Source organism: Spea bombifrons, chromosome 4 (genome assembly GCF_027358695.1).
Source record: "Spea bombifrons isolate aSpeBom1 chromosome 4, aSpeBom1.2.pri, whole genome shotgun sequence".
NCBI lineage: Eukaryota > Metazoa > Chordata > Amphibia > Anura > Pelobatidae > Spea > Spea bombifrons.
This window is the reverse complement of record NC_071090.1, coordinates 62,106,390-62,125,946: the sequence shown is the minus strand read 5'-3', so window position 1 is coordinate 62,125,946 and position 19,557 is coordinate 62,106,390. Positions and strand designations below refer to the sequence as shown.

The 19,557-nt window shown below is 36.4% G+C and overlaps 1 protein-coding gene across 5 annotated transcripts in view; it reads left to right on the top strand.

The window, feature by feature from the left end:
• MAGI2 (membrane associated guanylate kinase, WW and PDZ domain containing 2) overlaps positions 1-19,557 on the top strand; it is a 401,461-nt gene that overhangs the window by 341,439 nt on the left and 40,465 nt on the right. For 4 of the 5 annotated variants that reach the window (XM_053465466.1, XM_053465467.1, XM_053465471.1 and 1 more), the window contains 5 exons: positions 3,492-4,133; positions 11,133-11,164; positions 12,645-12,834; positions 16,611-16,652; positions 18,979-19,070. In XM_053465466.1, coding sequence (XP_053321441.1) covers positions 3,492-4,133; positions 11,133-11,164; positions 12,645-12,834; positions 16,611-16,652; positions 18,979-19,070 — 998 coding nt within the window. The remainder of the gene's footprint in view (positions 1-3,491; positions 4,134-11,132; positions 11,165-12,644; positions 12,835-16,610; positions 16,653-18,978; positions 19,071-19,557) is intronic. The other variant, XM_053465469.1, reaches the window with a different exon arrangement.

Below are 19,557 nucleotides of genomic sequence, written 5' to 3'. Positions count from 1 at the left end.
GCACTTTAAACTACATGCTAGCTGGCTTTTGCAAGAATTCTGGGAGGGCTAGTGGGACCCCTGTATGTATGTGTAGCAAGCAATCCCACTGATTTCAAAGGGATCAGTTTGTTGTCAGTGTTTGGTAGCTCCAAGCAGCCAAGACTGGCAACAAAAGTCAGACCATGGAGGCGTGTAGCGCTTTGTAGCTACAACTTCTCAGAAAAGAAAGTGCCTTTCTGCTTTTAATTTATGTTGGCTTAATTCAATGCATATTAAATCACTTAAAAAAGTAACTTTCTAGGTATTGTACATTATAACATTTTTACTTTGCATTTTGATATCTGAGTGTGAAAAGATATATAATTAAATCCATGACAACTAGTAATACCATACCTCCCAACTGTCCCTTTTTCCTGGACAGTGCTGGTTTTGGGTATCATGGGCCGTCTGGGGAGATCTCATCAGGGTTCTTCACTGTTGCAGCGCAAACCTCTATTGCAGCTCCAACATGCTTACGATGCTCTGAAACTGCATACCACATCATACTCTTATACCGCAAAATGGCTCTTCTTACTAGGTAGTCGCGCAGTCCAGCCTCTGACTCCACGCTCAACAAACATGTCCCTTTCGTGGACACCTGAAATATTGGGGGGTATGATGGTTGATAAATATGTCTGGAAACTTCTTGGGGCTACCCCCTGGAGTTCTCCTGCTTCTTATCGAAGGCAATAAGGAACATGCAGAGTTAATGAGCGGGAGCTAGCATCCAATAGATCTTGAACAGTAGCAGAGAGTTGAGTGTCTAAGAGACCTGATCATCATAGAGAGTTTCCAGGTACATTGATAGGTGGAGTGTTAATTATGGTTAGCTGCTAATAACATCTCTAGCTACAAATAACACCATAAAGTCTGTAACCACAGCATTAGCCTACTACCTGCTAGAATGTCCAGTAGTCAGACATGTTTGTGATTCTTGTTCGTACTATTGTTTCTGCCGTGACGTTTTGATGAATACAGTATGCTGTCTCATGTCATTAGGTCATGTCGCCTTGACTGCTGGGACACAAAAAGAGTAAGAGCTCCAACTGAGCTGTCATTCCTTCCAAAAAATGAAATGCTTGAAAACATATTTTTTAATGTTTTTTGGAGAGAGTGGAAATGTAGTAATACTTCTTTCATTTCAAGTTGCTACTGAGTTTATTTTGCATAAATTGAAGGTATGTATTATGCAGATGATTCGCTTGGTGAAAAGCTAGAATGAGGCTTTTAATGACAACCACTTTTTCTTATTTTTCCCCCTTTATGGCATTTTGAATTTGAGAACATAGTGAAGTAATAAGCACAGTCATTGATGTGGAAATGTATGTACGCATTGTGCACCATTAGCTGAGCTTTAGTGATATGAACATTTTGTTTTTCAGGAAGTTACAGTTACAGTGTTACAGAACAGTTACAATGTCAATGATTACAATTTTTGTTTTAGATACTTGGAAACTCAAGATACAGTCTTTTTATATAATTCATTGGGTGTGGTTTTGCTCACAAATAGTTAAATTATCTGCTTACAGCCAATCAGAAACTGGCTCGCTAACGTTGTTGGAATATGGTGGTATCCCACTTATGACAATAAACTGTTGGTCTTTGGCGCCCTCTATATGTTAGGATGGATCAGTAGTATATAATAACACACTTATCAAGCATGTTATTACTTATTTTTTCTGGAACCCTTTTTAAAGGGATGAGTTAACTAAACTAGGTTCACCTTATTCCCTTTCTTTGTTTAACACAAAAAGTGAAATGACTGGATTCTAATAGCCATGTCCTCTCTGTTGTCACATTCTTTTTGACATTGTGATTGAACTACAATAAACTTTCTCAGGCAAGTGAAAAACATGGTAAACAAGTCAGTGTTTGTTCCCAGTAAAGATCTCCCACAGCAGTGTACTATTTAAAAGCAAAAAAAATAAAATAAAATAAAAGATCAAACATGGATATTTTTAAACAAAAGGTCATTGTAAATATTTGGCAAAAAAAGGGATAACATATGTTTAAGTAATTATGTAATATGTTGCATTGTCTGTATAACTTTGAAAAATCACATGTAAAAGACCTGAGAGATAAACAGGTTCCTTTACATTAGGAACAGTGTTAATGCAGCATGAATTGTCGAGAATTATCGCAAGAACCTTCCCTGGTCGGATTACTTAAAAGCAAATGAAGCCTATTTAAGTAAATAGATGCAGAGTTTTTTTGTTGCATTGCCTGATCATTAAAAACCCTAACATACGGTATATATTTATACAGATATGTGAAATCAGGATCAACTTGGCCATATGACAAACTGGCAAATGCCCAGTGGCATGGTGGCTACATACAGATAGGGCTGCATACTGATACTGCAACTCCAGTGGCAGATTGGGCCCTGCAGTGCGTGGCTGCCCAATCCGAAAATATAAAACCGTAATCTACTGCCGGGCATAGCCAGATGGTGGCCACCCATACCTTGTTTGGCATCTGCTTGCTTTAAAATGCCAGGGTTGTTTAGTGACCTCCAGTCCGGCCCTGTGTGAAATCAATTCGTCTTTCTAGTTTTGTGCCTATAAACGGATTCTATTCCAGCCTCTTAGAAAATCAAGGCAAAAATGTGTTTTTTTAAACATAAACTATTATAGATTATGAATAACAAATATAGCAGTTTTGACAATGAATACGGCAGGGCACTAAAAAGCCAAATAAGAGCTATATGTTGTGTTCAGACCATGCATTACAAAATTAGAGGATCAGGAAGTATTGTCTATGAAATCCTAAAAATGAGGTGTTCACTTCTGAATTCTTATGAAACAAGAGGTAAAACTATTAATGGGGTTTTGATTATTCATACTCTTTCAGAAAGATGTATTTTAATAAAATAGTTTGATCTTTTTTTTAATATTTATAACTTAATGATGTTTCACTAATAGTACATTGTAAGGAAGAATCGGTCAGGGGGCTCATAGCTGTTTGTTTAGATCAATATAGTAAACTAATTTCAATGAATTCATTTTTTTCTGAGATTTAATGTTCTGAATTTGTTAAGCTAAGCAGTTTGCTGTTTTTCCTTTATCAGCAGGAGGTCTGAGGATTAACTTTGACAATCAAGGCATAATGCAGAACAATCTTGGCCCTTCTTACTGACAAATACATCAAAGTGTGGCTTTTGTGATGCTGGCAAATCGCTGTTTATTAAATAAACCCTTATGCCTTCTGCTATGAGTAACTGCAGAAGTGGCAATAGGAAATAATGCTGTTGGATCAAGTAACCGTTTAACAGTGATGTCTATGAAGTTTTAATTAGGTTTCTTAAATTTCATAACCTTGAAGTATTTTTTTACAAAATTTAATTTCAGATTGTAATGGATTTTGGTTACTGAGAATTTAAAAAAAATCAGTTCATAAAAAATTCAGTTTCATTCCTATGTGTCAATGGCAATTAAATCTCACTTTGTCAATCATTGTTCTTCTTCTTGTAGGCGATGTCATTGTCTATATTAATGAAGTTTGTGTCCTTGGGCATACACATGCAGATGTGGTAAAACTGTTCCAGTCGGTCCCCATTGGTCAAAGTGTCAACTTGGTGCTATGTAGAGGATATCCACTGCCCTACGACCCTGAAGATCCTGCAAGCAGCCTGGTTCCACCTCTAGCAGTAATAGAAAGGCCCCCGGTGGTAGTAAATGGAAGAAATAACTATGAAACCTATTTGGAGTACATTTCTAGGACTTCTCAGTCTGTTCCAGATGTAGCAGAACGACCTTTGCCTTCTTTGCACTCCATCCCAGCAGATAGTCAGCTTGAAAACACATTCCCACCACCTCCTCCTGCACATGACGATAATGTATCAATGGCTTCTTCTGGAGCCACACAAGCAGAACTCTTGACCTTAACCATTGTGAAAGGGGCACAGGGCTTTGGCTTCACAATAGCAGACAGTCCAACAGGACAAAGAGTGAAGCAAATTTTAGATGTTCAGGGATGCCCTGGTTTATTCGAAGGGGACCTCATAGTGGAAATCAACCAGCAGAATGTACAGAATTTGAACCATTTAGAAGTAGTGGAATTGCTTAAGGAATGTCCTGTGGGAAATGAGACTTCATTGGTAATCCATAGAGGAGGTAAGTAAATAAATATACATATCATGTTTCAGGTATAGAATGGCACAAACCCAAAGCAACTTTGTTTTACATTATCTCAGTAGCAAAGTTTTTTATTGCGTTGTTCTGTTGTACTGGGGGATATACCTTCTTGCTGTTTTGGTTTTTTTTTATGGGTGCATTTGATACCATATGCTTTTTAGTTTTTCATTGTGCATAATTTTATAATCAATAATGTTTTTAATCTGAATGCCCTTTTGTACATGTTACTTCAACATGAAAGGGATCACAAGCCACCGCCTACACTTGAGAGAGAATGTGTAAGTCCAGACAATGTGTGCTGTGTTAATTGCTGTGTATGCTGCTCTTTCTGAAGCAGAAGCTCACCCGGGTTGAGTACAACTCTCCTGTCCCTTTAGTGAATAAAGCGATATGAGCGAACATTTCATATATATATACAGTTTTTAGTGCAATTGATACATATTCTTAGGACCGGACTTTTATAATAGATGGCTTAAATTTATTTTATTGACCTACAGAAACTGGCTGCAAAATCTAGTGGAAAAATGTCCCATTATTTGGAAAGCACTTTAATTATGTTTTGGTAATTTATAAATATTCGCCTTAGTATCACTTCAAATGTGAAAAGATTTTAACAGAAAATTAAAACATCAGTTAAGCTGAACCTATTAAGATTTAATGTATCACTAATTTGGAACATTGTATTTCCCACTAATCTTATAATCAGAAATATTATGAAAATGTAAACTCCCAGGGAAACCTGTTCTGAATGCATTATCTTATGAATGTTAATACACTATAATACTGAATATGTAAAACCGAATGTGCTTTCAATTGATTCAGTAGACAAGGAGCTTGTGTTGTCATCTTTTATATTAGCACCAGCAAATATTATTGCCAAGTTATACAGCAGTGTATAGATAGATATGTAGGTAGATAGAAAGAAATATAGAAGACAATTTATCAGCTGACACAGTCACATCATTCTTGTGAATCTTTGGGTGCATCTAAGCATTCACCTAAATCTCCTGGCAGCCTGGTTCAGCACGTACACATTCCAGAACAAAGTACAGGCAAGTCCAAAAACTCCAAAGAGGGCCAACCCGCTTGCACAGGAGGGGCTCAATGGGGTCATAGAAAGTCCTACTGGGCCATCTTAGAAGCCAGCTAATTTCAAACCATATGTTTTTAAAAAACTTGATACCCCAAGGTATTTCAAATGCTAGTATTTTAACCCTTTCCATGCATGAGATTCTACCACCAGGCTTTTTTGTATTGTTTTTGTATTTCACACAAATTGTACTTCACGTATAAATGTATAGCTCCAGGTAAACATCAGTATCAAACAACACCCCAATATGTGTTCAGCAACATCTCCCGAGTACAGTGATACCACCAAAGCATGGGTTTGTCTGGTGTTTGGGGGCTAAAAGGCCACATTTGGGAAGTGTGCTTTCCCCCCCCATTTTGGTCAGTCTGTGTCTATGCCCTATCTTTGAGCCCAGCCACTCTAATGTACCCCATCAAACCATTCATTTTTATAGACACCCCTTTGGTATTTGAAATGCTTTTACTCTAACTCTTTCCATGTCAAGATTTTTGGGAAGATACAATGCTAATTTTAGCACTTGCTCACAATAATGAATTTTATTCTTGTTGGACTTTTTTTTACGTTTTTGCTGGAACTGGATGGTTCCTCTGATACATAATTATTTTTAAATGTTACCACTTTTTTTTCCAGCTTTTTTTTCCCATATTTTTTAAATATTTTACTAATCACATTGTGATTAGAAAGCTGGGCTCCATTGACTTGCATGGTTGAATGCAGTACCTGTATTCAACCTGCAACTGGAGCAAGAGTTCTCAAGAGGGTCTAGAGACCCTCTAGCGCACTTTTCCAACTTTGTTATTTTTTTTGAAAGGACGCGCCGCCATCTTGCAGTGGCAGTTTTGACCGCTCTCCCGGATCGGTCACAGTGGGTCCTGGGTTTAAGGTTCAGTGTTGCTGAATGCCTCATTTATCGAGGCATTTCATTGACACTATTGAAGTTTAGGTGGCAATCAAACTCATGGCCCCTGATGCCGATCTCGGTGTTGCTGAATGCCTCGACACCGTTTAAGCAAAGAACGTGATCGTAGATTACTTTATAAGCTTGTTCATTGGTTGTCACCTGACCGTTTTTGCGTGACGTGCCTGGCCCGTCAATGGACATTAAGGGGTTAAACACTGGACAAAAGGACTCTGGGGGTGATGACTGGGGATGCTATGGGCATGGCCTGCACAGGGTACCTGAACTGGCCCTGGTGTCACCCTAAGCCGACGTCCTCTGGGGACCTGTCCCCCCCCCCCCACACACACACACACACACACGGAACATTGACTGACTGTATATGAGTGTGTGTGTGACTTTGTGACTTGTGTCTACGTACCTGTGTGTGTGCATGTATGTTACTATGTGTGTGATTATGTATGTGCCTGCATGACTGTGTGTGTATGTAAATGTGTGTGTGTGTGTGTGTGCTTGCGTGACTGTGAATGTGTGGGGACTTATGTATGTGGCCTGATACGAGAGAAGGTCCATAGGAGTGACAGCATGAGTTACCGCACTATATGACTCCAACCCAGTATTAAATTTCCCAGCAGCTCATGTAAGGAGGATTGTTTCTAACAGTTTCTTATTACAAGCCCAGAAGAGTCTTATTTAACAAAAAGGATGTTTTGCTGGAAGCCCCAGATATTTAATTAATGTTGATAAAGTGAAAGCAAAACATAGTGAGGGTTCTACATTTTACATTACAGACAGCAAAATCAGAAGTACATAATTGCCATAGTAATGGAGCCAAGGAATAAACGATAGGCATTAACTTTATTTCACAGCTGCCAAGGTATGTTTGGCAGAATAATTAATAGTAAGGGATGTCACTGTGAAATTGGTGGAGAATCACAAGGCAAAGCATTTGTGAACTGAGCTTTTACTGAATGAGATGTCAAATTGTGTTCTCTTATGTGAAGCCTTATGCTTCGTGCAAGACAGATCCAGCAGAGCAAAGAGGCAAAAGGAAGACAGGACCATACTTCTAGTAGATCTTGTCTAAATTGCCAGCTTAGGACAATTCTATGGTCTATACAATAACACAGATATATCTGGGTATATTGGTGCCTCAAAGACCTTCCCCTTCATCATCTTATCGGAGTGGGACTATATCTAGAACTAAAAGGGAGAGAGGATGTAGAATATGAAAGGCCCTGGAAAGGGTGGAGTAATATGGGCACTCTATTTAAAACTATAGCCCTGGAAAGATGGCAGTGGCTAGTCACCTGGAACCTCTGGCTCAAACACAGAGAGCTCCTGGGTGTAGATCATTGCTTCCCTCTGCTTAATATTTTACCTACAAAAAGTGCTGTGATATTGGTGATTCATGATGATGACACTTGCAACAATATAGTCATCCTGCCTTTCAGTGTAACCGGTAACATTTTCTGTTTCTGAATTTGAAGAGCTGAGATGTAATCACAGAAACACTCTATGACACTCATAATTATAAATTCCATAAAAAACGGACTGAGCGAGTGGGCAATTGCAACCCCCCATTGTCAGCCTGAATTCTTAATGTAAGGCCACTATGATTTCTTCAGGCAGGATTAACCTCATTTAAAGCACACCTTTTCACTCTGGGCCTAGCCTGCTGACTCTTGTTACCTATTACTAATAGATTATTTGAAGACATTCTTATATTAGTTAGGGTCTGGCTGAGTAGGAATCTTATGCATTTTACTTTTATTCATGCTTTTATAGCAAACTCTGCAAATGGAAAATGTCCTACGAAATGTTGCTTGGGTACGATAAACATAGTGCATTTAAATATTACATAGTGCATTGTGTAAATGCACGGTATTATTAAATCTGTATTCTCTGTGAACAGAATGGGTTGATAGTAGACTTAACTCTAGCATTACTCGCCAAATTAACGACTTGCTTAGTAGGCTCTGCATTCTGTATATAGGGACCTGCTTCTATATCAGTAGATGACTTTAAAGGTAATATGTACCTGGAAAATAACAATAGAAGACATGTTCCATGGTTTATCTTCTGTAGGGAAGCTTTTTTACATTTGTGAAGAGTTATGGAAAGCCTTGTGTCCCTAGAAGGCGCCGAAAAGCACATCGTATATTCACAGAGCCATACACCGTCTTCCAAGTATTTTTTCTGTTCAGAATTTGATCCCAATGAATTATAGTTAAAAGCTCTATAATTAAATATGCTACCGAGTAAACATGGTTGTGGCTTATTGTATGAATAAAACTGTTTCCATTTAGAGGACTGCACTTTAGCAGTATGCAATTAATATATTAGTGATGATCACCAGAACATCAAGCCTGGACAACGTAATATTAAATGTACGAAAAAATAGATTTTATTGCAGGCTCACTTGGCTTCCTCTTGCCTGAGGGCGATTTGTACCTCTGGGCAGAGACCGACTGAAGTCACTTGCTACCCTGAAAATGAAAAGACCGTCTGATTCTCCACCCTGTGACCTGGAAAAGCTATGTTCACACTATGGTACATAAACAGCAAGTGCGCTAACACTGGCAGAACAGAAGGCAGGAGCTGTTGTACATGTGATGCGCCTGCTTTCATTACACATGAGAAAATCCTATGCCACTAAAATCTAAGGACAAGAGTATTAATGGTTCATAGTGTGACCGGATCCCATTGGCTTCTGATAGCTAATGGTAAAAGTTTTGAGCTGCACTCCGCAGTTCAATTTTCTTAACCTATGATAATACCCTTTTGCATTTTTTTTGTCTTCTGAGATGTGCATTTTGTACACGTGCCACATTCCTGTTCAGCGGTAAAGACTCTCCTAAAAATACCCCCAAGAAAACTGAATATAGCGTAAGAAAAAAAGGCTCCAGAATCCATTAATCTTGTGAAGAAGAATTTCTACTTATATATAGAAATTCCCTCAGGGTATATTTAATGAGAATATGATGACTCAGTAAGGCAATTCCATCAGTTGCTATTTAGGGGTGCCATACGGAGTTATAAATGTCAACGGTAATTTGATTTGTCCCCAACTCTTCCTTATTTATTCATAAGACTGTGCTGACATCGAGTGGTGGCAAGCAAATGCTAGTTTTGCAGGTTCTTACAATGAAACTTTTTTAACGTTGGATTTATCACAGGTATATTTGGGTTAAAAAACACTATTTAGGAACAGTAAATTTGCACACTAGTAATCTTTGTATACGACATACTAAGTTTTTTCTTATACAAGACGTTACAGTTATTGCAGTTATTGTGGATAACATTTGTTTTCTCTGCATTGTGGCATTTTTATTATGTTTGATAGTGTGTTATCTTTGCTTTCCAGAAGCAAACAAAATGAGAAAATGTTTCAACACACCCTGTTATTTATCAAATGTGGCAGAAATATTATACTTTTAGAAAATTACTCTGTGTCCAAATGTCACACTCACGGCATATTTTATTAGTTCTTCCTATTTGTCTCCGACTCTGGGGAAGACTCGATTTTGTGAAATAAGTAGAAATTCGAGTCCTGAGCCATAGACAATTCTTTTTGAGGTCTTTATTACTGAATTTCATTTTTAACCAAAGAAAGAAAGTAAAAGCTTCCAACTCTTTTAGGAAAAAGAAATTCGGTTGGGGGGGGTAATATTCGTTGAGACATCCTAAGACCCAGAACTCTGAGTTAATGTAATTGTCATAATACAAATATTTAAAAATGGAAGATATGTATGTTAGGTGATTATAGTATATAGTCAAAAATATATTCCCTTAATGCTATACAGTAAGGATTATCCATTTTAGTTGTTGTTTCTTACTGTTTAAAGGTATATTTCCTTAATAAAAACATTAATTCAGTGATGTCACATTAAGCAAAAAAAGTTAAGCAACTCTTATTTTATTAATACACAAAGGCACAAAATAGCCCATGCTTTTCCTTCTACTAAATCCCCCCTTCTTGCTTCACATTAAATCTAGCATTCCCTGACAAAATGTTAACAGGGAAATAATTAGGGCAGGGTTAACACATCCGAAGCTATATTTCTTTATATAACCTTGTCCTAGTCGTCAGAGAAGGTTAAACCTCACCTATAATAGAATTTGCTGGTAGAAATCTAGTCTGGCTTTTTTTCTTAGTGTAAACACGCAAACCCTAATCAGCATTTGGTCTCACCTTAGATTCAGCTTAGCCATATGAATATAGCATGCATTTCCTCGCTGTATTACCCTCTACCATTTCTGCTGGGATGATGTTGCCCTTATCTACCACCCTCTCAGTAAAGTAAAACTCCCTTACATTACACCCAAGCCTCCAACACTCTAGTTTTAGATAATAACCTCTTGTTCTAACATTTCTCCTATTTTGAAAAAACCTAAATCTGTATATGTATTTAAATGTTTCCATCACACCCCACGTTTCCTCTCCTCCAAGTAGGAGAGAACTGGTTAACTCTGTGTAAAAAATAAATAATTGTATTAAATAAGTATTAGTTTAATAGGCATATTCAAAAATTTTCATTCTCTGTGTTCTAAGATAATTAGAACTAATGTAGAAAGTCCAATATATATTGCTGTTTAGTTTTAAAATGTTTGAAACTTCCTTCTCTTATCCTAATTGTGAAAATAATTTTAAAACTCTTTATAACGCACTGCAAGACAGTTTGAAGGTCCAGTTTTAGACCTTCCATGCTAAAATATTTATAGATAACGTTTATTTTTAATAGCAACCAATATAAAACGGAATTCAAAGACCCAACTGAACCCTTCATTTTTAAAGTTTTCTTTAAAGTATCTGGCAGTAAAATCATTTGGTGAGGTTTCTTAAATTTTACTGTAGCTCTCTCTCCATAAAATGCGTTGCAGCTTTTAACTTCTTTTAAATGGATGTTAAATGTGTAGCTTTTAGATCTCGTAATGGAAGTGTTTAAAATGTTTCTTTAAAGTCTCTCTGCTTTTTTTTGGATTACAGGTTTCTTCTCTCCATGGAAAAGTTCAAAACCTGTAAGTCATATTGTTTCTTAACCTTTGGTCTTGTAATTTATTGTTAAAATGTCAAATGATTTCAGCAAAGGTTTGCACAATGATTTTTAGCAGTAAATGAAGGATTCTGGCTTTTAACCAAATTATTTATTGAAACTGGAATCATAAGCCATGGTATGGTATGTTGAGCATGTGGATCCCCAGACTTTTCATGATGGTCAAGTCATATGTTTTCTTGCTCATGTAAGCAATATTTTTATCCCCTTCCATATCGAATAAAGGCAAAATGTTTCCCTAGACCTCCATGAGGAATCTAAATACTATATTTACACATTTTTAGAAAATGTTACATGGGGTACTTGAATGAACACTGCATTTCTCTGAAACATGTTAAATCACAATAAAGTTCAATATATGATGAGATTCATACGTTACTATCTGTACTGTAGCTATCAGGTTCAAAGATACAAGAAAAATGTAATCCCTTTGTTACCAAGGCTTTTTGGTGCCATAACTAATGTACACTTTCATAAGTCAGTTTAATCAGGATTACCCTTTTCCCTGTTTGATGTACCCACACAAATTATACATCTTTTTTTGTTTCAGGAATAAATAGGGCTTTCATTTGAAAGCATGGACACATACAAATATATATTACTTGTGAAACTTATACTAAAATAAAAATCTTAGAATTTCTGACACACAGTAGGTGCCACTGATGAACAATGACCCAATTCATGTTTGGCAGCATCCCCTGATTACATACATACCCCACATACATATTTTGTGTTTTAGCCACATCCATCCCCTACATAGTATCCTATAGGGTAGTATTTTTAAATATTAAATATTTTTAAAGGGATATATACTTTTTATTTAGTCCAGACAGACCCTGCTGGGTCTACCTTGTTCTCCATTGACCTTCTAGTGGGTGTCATCAGTGACGCCTACCCAAAATGAATGCCTGACCGCGTGACCGGTGTTTGTGCCGAGCACTGTTACAAATAATCAGTCAGGAGCAAATGATATGACAATGTCATATCTGGCGTGGTGCTGACTGGCACACACTCAGTCTGAATTTAAGATGGAAATCTGTGCAGGTTAATGCTCGGATCACCGACTCAAACTCTGCCCCACACCTGATATGACGTGCTGGCTTTTTGCTGACAGATGAGCATCTCTTCTGCCCCTGCAGCTGCACTGCAAGCATATCAAGACCACACTGAGGACTGCCAGAGAACGAGGGCAGAAATATGTTGAATTGTATTAATTAACGAAAATATTTGTTGAATATTGTATGAATATTGATAGAGAGTGTTTGAGATTGTGAGACTCCGTGTAAGACAGAGCAAATGATGGTGAGTGACAAACCGAAATGGCAGGGAACAAAATTTGTTGTCTGAAAATTAATGGACCAAAAAATAAACGAAAAATTGTTATACTAGAAGAAGAAATATAAATCACTGTGGTAAGAAAAGCCTTTTCTGATCTTCTGTTACAGATAATGGAGCGGTGGGATAATCAAGGAAGCCCACAGACTAGTTTATCAGCTCCATCTTTGCCACCAAATCTCCCATTTCCACCAACGCTGCATAGGGGTTCATTTCCTGATTCTACAGAGGCCTTCGATCCCAGAAAACCCGACCCCTATGAACTCTATGAGAAATCAAGAGCAATCTATGAAAGTAGACGTAAGTAAAATATTTCTAGCGCTAAAATATCTTCGTTTACTCTGTTGGGGTTTTCTCATGTATTTTATTACAGAAAAAAACAATGTTCATATGAATGCCCAAAACAGAAGGATTTGGGCACTCTGTAATTACCTTAACTAAAACATTTCATCTGGCTAGAATTCCATGATCTCATTTATAATTGTTTTTTCTTCAAGGTTTGTTTGTGGTTGTTACAGTATACAAATTAAAATCCTCATTAGGTCACATATAATACAAATTCAGTGCATGAGGCATTCTTAATCCATAGCTAAACAAATTTCAGAGTTTTCTAATTAGATGGATTAGGCAGTCGTTTTAGAGCCTGTAATGCTTGAGAGTGCTTGGACTTATGTAAAGATGGCATTGTGGACATGTTTCAAACCACACATTTAAGCCAATGAAATTACAGCTGCCATTCCAACCAGCAAAGATAGCCTGTATTTTCCTTAACCATTTGAAAATAGAAAATAGAATAGAACATTTTTTTTTTATTTTTTTTTTTTAATATCTGTCTACCAATATTTTCAGGGATGTCTCTCTATACCAAGAGACACTCACCTATATTCCCCGTTCTTCTGTATTTCATGTTACCTACTTTGCCTGTAACATACCATTTTGTGCTGTAGTATGTTTGCTGCAGTTTCCTTTAAATTACCTAAAAATGTCAACTACTCAATGTTTGGTTATTGTATATTTGAGTTAATTATTTTTAATCAAATTTGTAAGTTACATAGTCTCTGATTGGTGAGGATCTAAAATGACTACTTTTGCATTAAATGTTGTTGGTTTGTATTACTGACCTTTCACATTTATCAAGCTATTGTTTAATATTTATTGAAAAAACGAATCTGAAGTTAGATTGGGATTAAAATCTTTGACCCCTGGCAGTATAATTGTACTGCCCTTTTCAGAAAGGAGAGAAATATACTGTTACAGGCATCATCCCCCTTAGATCCTGTGTCATTTACTGACCTTGTGGAAGCTCTGATTGATTCCAGGATGAGTGAGGTAAAACTGCAAATTTTGGAAGACCTGCTGAGGTTCTACTCTTGCAGTCAAGAAATGCATTATTCAAGTTAATTTAAGAGTATGCAAAATATATGCTTGGATAGACAAATCCATGAGCCGGGAGCCTCTGAAAATATTACAGCCAGCTACTGACTTTTTGTACTATTTAATATTGATCTCTATAGCTATATCACTCAACGATTTCGAAGAAAATAAATACCAATCGATTCTGATTTTCTGATAATATAAGGAAGACTGTTTCTACTATTGGGCTAGTAATCAATAGTGAGTGAAATCATTGTGATGTGTCATTAAAGACGCAGTTCCACCTCATCTGCTGAATTTAACATTTTAAGTGCAGTATTAGAAACAAAATTCATACAACTGCTGAAAACCGGCTTTAAAAGAGTACATTAGTGAGTGGGAATGTTAAGGATCATGGAATACTTTCACTGTAACTAAATGTTCAAATTGCCCCTGTGTGCATTTATTGTGGCATGATGTATTGTTTTTAATATGAAAGGCTGGACTCAACCTCCAAAAAGTCCATGCACATAGGGACCCAAACAAAAAAGGGACGGGTGTTTTAAGCGGCTTACCTCCAGTTTACAGTTCTCACCTTCAAACTGGTTGGGCTTAAGCCCATTCTTGCATTCTCTATGTAAAGTAAAAATAAAAAATGTTATTTTGCATGTATTCATAAGTGGATGAGAATATCTTATATAAGGGAAGCCAGTCTTGGAGCACCATCTGCTGTGTGTGGACTGCATTTACCAGAATGCTCAACTATCCAAAATAAAGCTGCTTCCTGTGTACACATTTTAGCAGTGCATACTGAAGTAAGCCTAAGCCCCGTAACTTTTAGTGTGATTGTCCATTAGCATGCCATCACCCTAGGTGACAAAGAGTGTGAATGCTTGCAATGCCTATGCACACAAGCGAAAATTGGCTTTATCCCACCATGTAGATGAGAGGCAGCTGCGAACAAACAATAAGTAATGCTTCAAAATGGTCTTTATTTCAGTGCATATGAATTGGAGCATTTGCTATTCAATTACAGTTTAAGAAGTGACACTCCTGTGTTATGTTCCTCCTCCCCTGGCTCCCTTACCGGATGCACAAATTGCATTAGTATATAGACTCCTTGCATATACTCAGTAGCACTAGCACTGAAGGCCAATCACACGTTTGCTTGTAACATATCAGATAGCATGTGATTGGCTGCCACTCAGCGTTCAGCTCTCATTGACTAGAATAGACTTCTACTTAGCATGTGCAAGAAACATACTGAGGTATGCTTCCTGCTTTCAACAAAGGCAGCTGGGGGAGGAGTGAAATGAAAGTCCCACTTTCTACCTCCTATAAATAACTCAAGAACGCCTGCACATGCAGTGAATACACTGGATTCCATGCACAATGCATTCCACTGTGCAATTTACATAGATTGGAGTGTTCCTTTAAATTTCTTCATGAAATAAACTGTTAGTCAGCTAGCCTGTTGTTTATGACTTTTCTGTTCAAATATGTTATATTACGCTCCGTTTTATTTTTGCCAGACTAGTGACCCATACAGCTCTATTGCCACGCAGACAGCTCAGTAATACAGTTTGTCATGTAACGCTTGTAGGCATTTTGTACTGAAACTTGTACAGATGTCATTCTGATACTAGGTGCCAACATTCCCCTAGAAGCAAGTCTTAAAACAGGTCCACATTTGTTGTTTTTTTTATTTTCATTTTTTATGGCTAAAATAGTTTTTGCCGATTGATTTAAAAGAAGGGGTATATATCACATGGCCATGAGGAAATAGGATCAACTGAGACCATTAGAGCTCCTTCAGTGCACTATTTAACTATTTTTGGATTAGACCATTTCTGTTAGCTGGTACTAATTTGAAAAAAAATACTTTATTATTGTTATTCACTTTTGGTATGCTGTCAATATGATACATTCGGGTGTATGATGTTCAGTGTGTTGTGAACAGTTTAATAGACAACGCATTTGTAAGTATTCCAGGTTGATGTTGGCAGATTATCACCATCGTTTCAGCAGCACTTTTGTTGTTAATTGGGTTTATTGTATCAGCATCTGTTTGCCAAATGCAACCAGGTTTTTAATACCAAATAGCAAACCGAATAAGTGCACATAAATAATAATAATTAATATTTAGTATACAGAGGCAAATCAGGCATGACACTGTAACATTAAAGATACATTCTTTGCCATTAAAAAAGTGATATGTTGTGTAGCGCATTTCTGCTTATTCCTTAAGTAAGCCCTGAAATGCCAACTACCTTTCCATGCTTGGTGGCACTTTTCACCCTGCCAGTTTTATATAGTCTTCCATTTTTAAAACATTAATTATAGCCAGTGAAAAATATATTGTGTTTTCTGGTGCTGCTTTGAGATACTAATTATTGATCTGAACATAACAGTAAAATGAAGCTCTGACAGAGTGTAACAAGCCTGTGGAAGTCAGACATTTTTCTTTTTCCATTGAATATATTTAATAGATTTGAATAAAAAATGTTACATATTTTGATATTTTTCTATTTTGATATGGCTAATAAAATTGTATTGTGTTTATTAATATTCTTTTGTATCTGAAAGAGTCAATGAATTACAGGTGCCTTGCTAAGCTAATTATTTAGAATTGTACATTTTATTTTATAATTCATGCCTGAAAGAGGCCTTCGGAATATTCATATACACATTTCTTATGGACAATTCCTCATCTTCCTATTCAGAGCAAGTGCCACCCCGAGCTGGTTTCAGAGTGGATCCTGCTGGCAAGTATTCTACTGCAACCATTGTCCCGTGAAATATGTGTCCATCATTCTGTGTCTTTGTAAATGTGTGTCTGTGTATCCATCACTCTGGATAACGTGCAGCCATAATTGTTCACTTGTGATTTTATACAAACCTTCCTTTGCGGAACCATTTGCAAAAAACGGCCTTGGTTTGCATTACGTTCTACTAGGCTCATTGAAATTGACACAATATAATTTTTTATTAAAAACACCTTTGTAGCAGAAACAGTGATAAAGACATCTGCTGTTCAGTCAGTAAAGTGTATGTTAATCCAAGTATGTCTGAGAAAGAGACCATATTGGTCATTCTTTTATATATGTGAAGGGATGTAATGGATTTTGTCTGTTTTGAAGTGTCATAATGTCATCCACAAGGAAAAGAACATATAAAATCTGTGTATTAACACTTAAACAAGACTTAAGGATTTTTCGTGTCTATGTTGTCATCTGTGAGGTGGATATCTGAAGACATTTTGAGATTTTGTATCTCTGTGTCCTAGACATTGAATGCATCCACTGGGAGTTTATAGAATATAGATTTTATAATTTATTTGATCTGCATAATATGTGATTTATTTTTTGCTGCTCTATGATAACTGTGTCCCATTATAGAAAGTACACATTATTTTGTTATATGCAGATTGGGAATATTTCTGAATTTTTTTGAGGTTGGATCACTTTCATACAAATGACAAATGATTTAGCACTGGATTTTATGTGTTGAAATTCACAAATTTTTACTAGATGTACCTGAAATTCCCTGATAGTAATTTGCATATCTTTTGTTAGATAGATTTAATATAATAAATAATGGATAATTTATGGTATATATGATAGATAATAAAGTGCTGTTAGCTACAGTCACATAATTTATAGATCACGAGGTGATTCTGTAGTGCTTTTACAGTAAGAGCCCAATGAAAATTAACAGGAGCGTAACTGTCAACATGCCATTTGACTAAAAGATCACACGTTAAGGCATATTGGAACAGAACGAGAAGAGGGTCTTGCTTGTGCCATCTTACAATTTATTGTTTCTACCTGCTAGTATCATACAGAATTCCTGCTACATTTTCACTCACTGTGGCTCATAATGATCAATAACATGTGAGCCATTAGTGGTTTGCAAGAACTGAAACTGAAATATCTAAATTTCATTTTACTGTTAATCCCACCACTAGAAAAAAGTGGATGTTTTTTTTTAAAGAAAAGGCTGCTTAGGGTATTTGGTAAAACAAAAATCAATAGTACCATTTGGTTGAATGAACTGTACATACATTCCATCCGTAAGAATGTATTCTCTATTATTTTTGTTTAAAGGAATGTGTTCTATTGAATCTTAATACATTTTACCACATATTAAGCTATACCCTGCCAGCATTATTATTAATAGTATTGTAAAAATGAGGCTAACTAACGATAGTGGTTTACAATTTTGCCATGGACCATGCGTGACAATGTTAAAGGTATAGGAACCACACAAACTTTTTAGACTATAAAGGTTGTCCCGTCTTCTTGACGTTGATCTATCGAGAGAGTTATTCCCACTCAACCCACTATGTCAATTCTATCCTTTGTCTCTTACACATAATAATTTACTATAACTATTATTTACTTTTGATAATGTTTACAAAGTATGATATGAATTATTTAAGTAGATAGTATGTTTATCAAATATTATTAGTATAAACAATGTTATAATAATTACAAGGTTGCTATTGCCAGTTATTGTAATGCCAGAGACTATATAAGAAATATAATGGAGCAGAGTTCTGTAGCTATAACCCAGTTAAGTTATATTTAGTGTTTACATGGATGGCTGAGATAGGCACAGGATAAAGCTTACCAACTGCATGATAATGTTAATTAGTGTGATGGTATGTATAGCGGTGTGGGCTATTGCAGTTCTTCCAATGTTAAGCAACTGCAACCCTCATCAACCTCTTCTACATATATTCCTAATGTCCAGCTGAACAAGGATCATGGGAATTATATTTCAACATCAGATGAACAGCCAACAGCCTTAGTGTTATCCATAGCAATAAACAGCATACATCTTATTTCTTTGTATTTATGTCAATTTTATCTGTGAAATATCTTTTCTTTCTAATTTACATTGTCGGATGTTTTAACAATGCATGGTTTATTTGGTCTGTTTTCTATGCTTAACAATATTGTTGTGTCTCAGTTAATAACATCCATGAACCATTCCTCATTAATACTAATTTAAATGAATGTATACCTCTTTGTCCTAGTACTGATTGAACTATTTGCATTCTAAAAGAGTATTTGTATTTAACAACAGGCCCTGACTATAAGGAGTTGGATGTCCATCTTCGACGCCAAGAGTCTGGATTTGGGTTCAGGATCCTTGGAGGAGATGAACCTGGCCAGCCTGTAAGTCATTCTGCACATTACAAAGCATCATCACAAAATGCTTAACCTTTCACATAGCAATAATGGATATATATCGTAGGCGAAATCACATAGCTATATGTACAGTAGAAAAAATAGAAGATGTGAATCATGAAGAAGGAGGTGTCGATATACTACAGCTCTTGAGCATTTTTTCTTGCAGGCAAAGGATGCTGATTAAAGTACTTACTACGTGCTTTATTGTGCATTCATTGTTGGTGAGGTTGTTTTGGGCAGTAGACTATTTTAGAGGAAAAGTCCCTTATCTACGGTTTGATGGCATATCAACAACTGCTAGAGGCTACCATCTTGCATTTTTATGACTCACACAGATAAAACGCTATTTTCATCTCAACGCAATAACATTCAGTTAACATTGATAACTTTAATCTTTGAACACATTTGTAATGTCAAAACAGTGCCTATCGCATTGCCACTTTTAATCTGCTTTAAATTAGTTCAGCAAAAT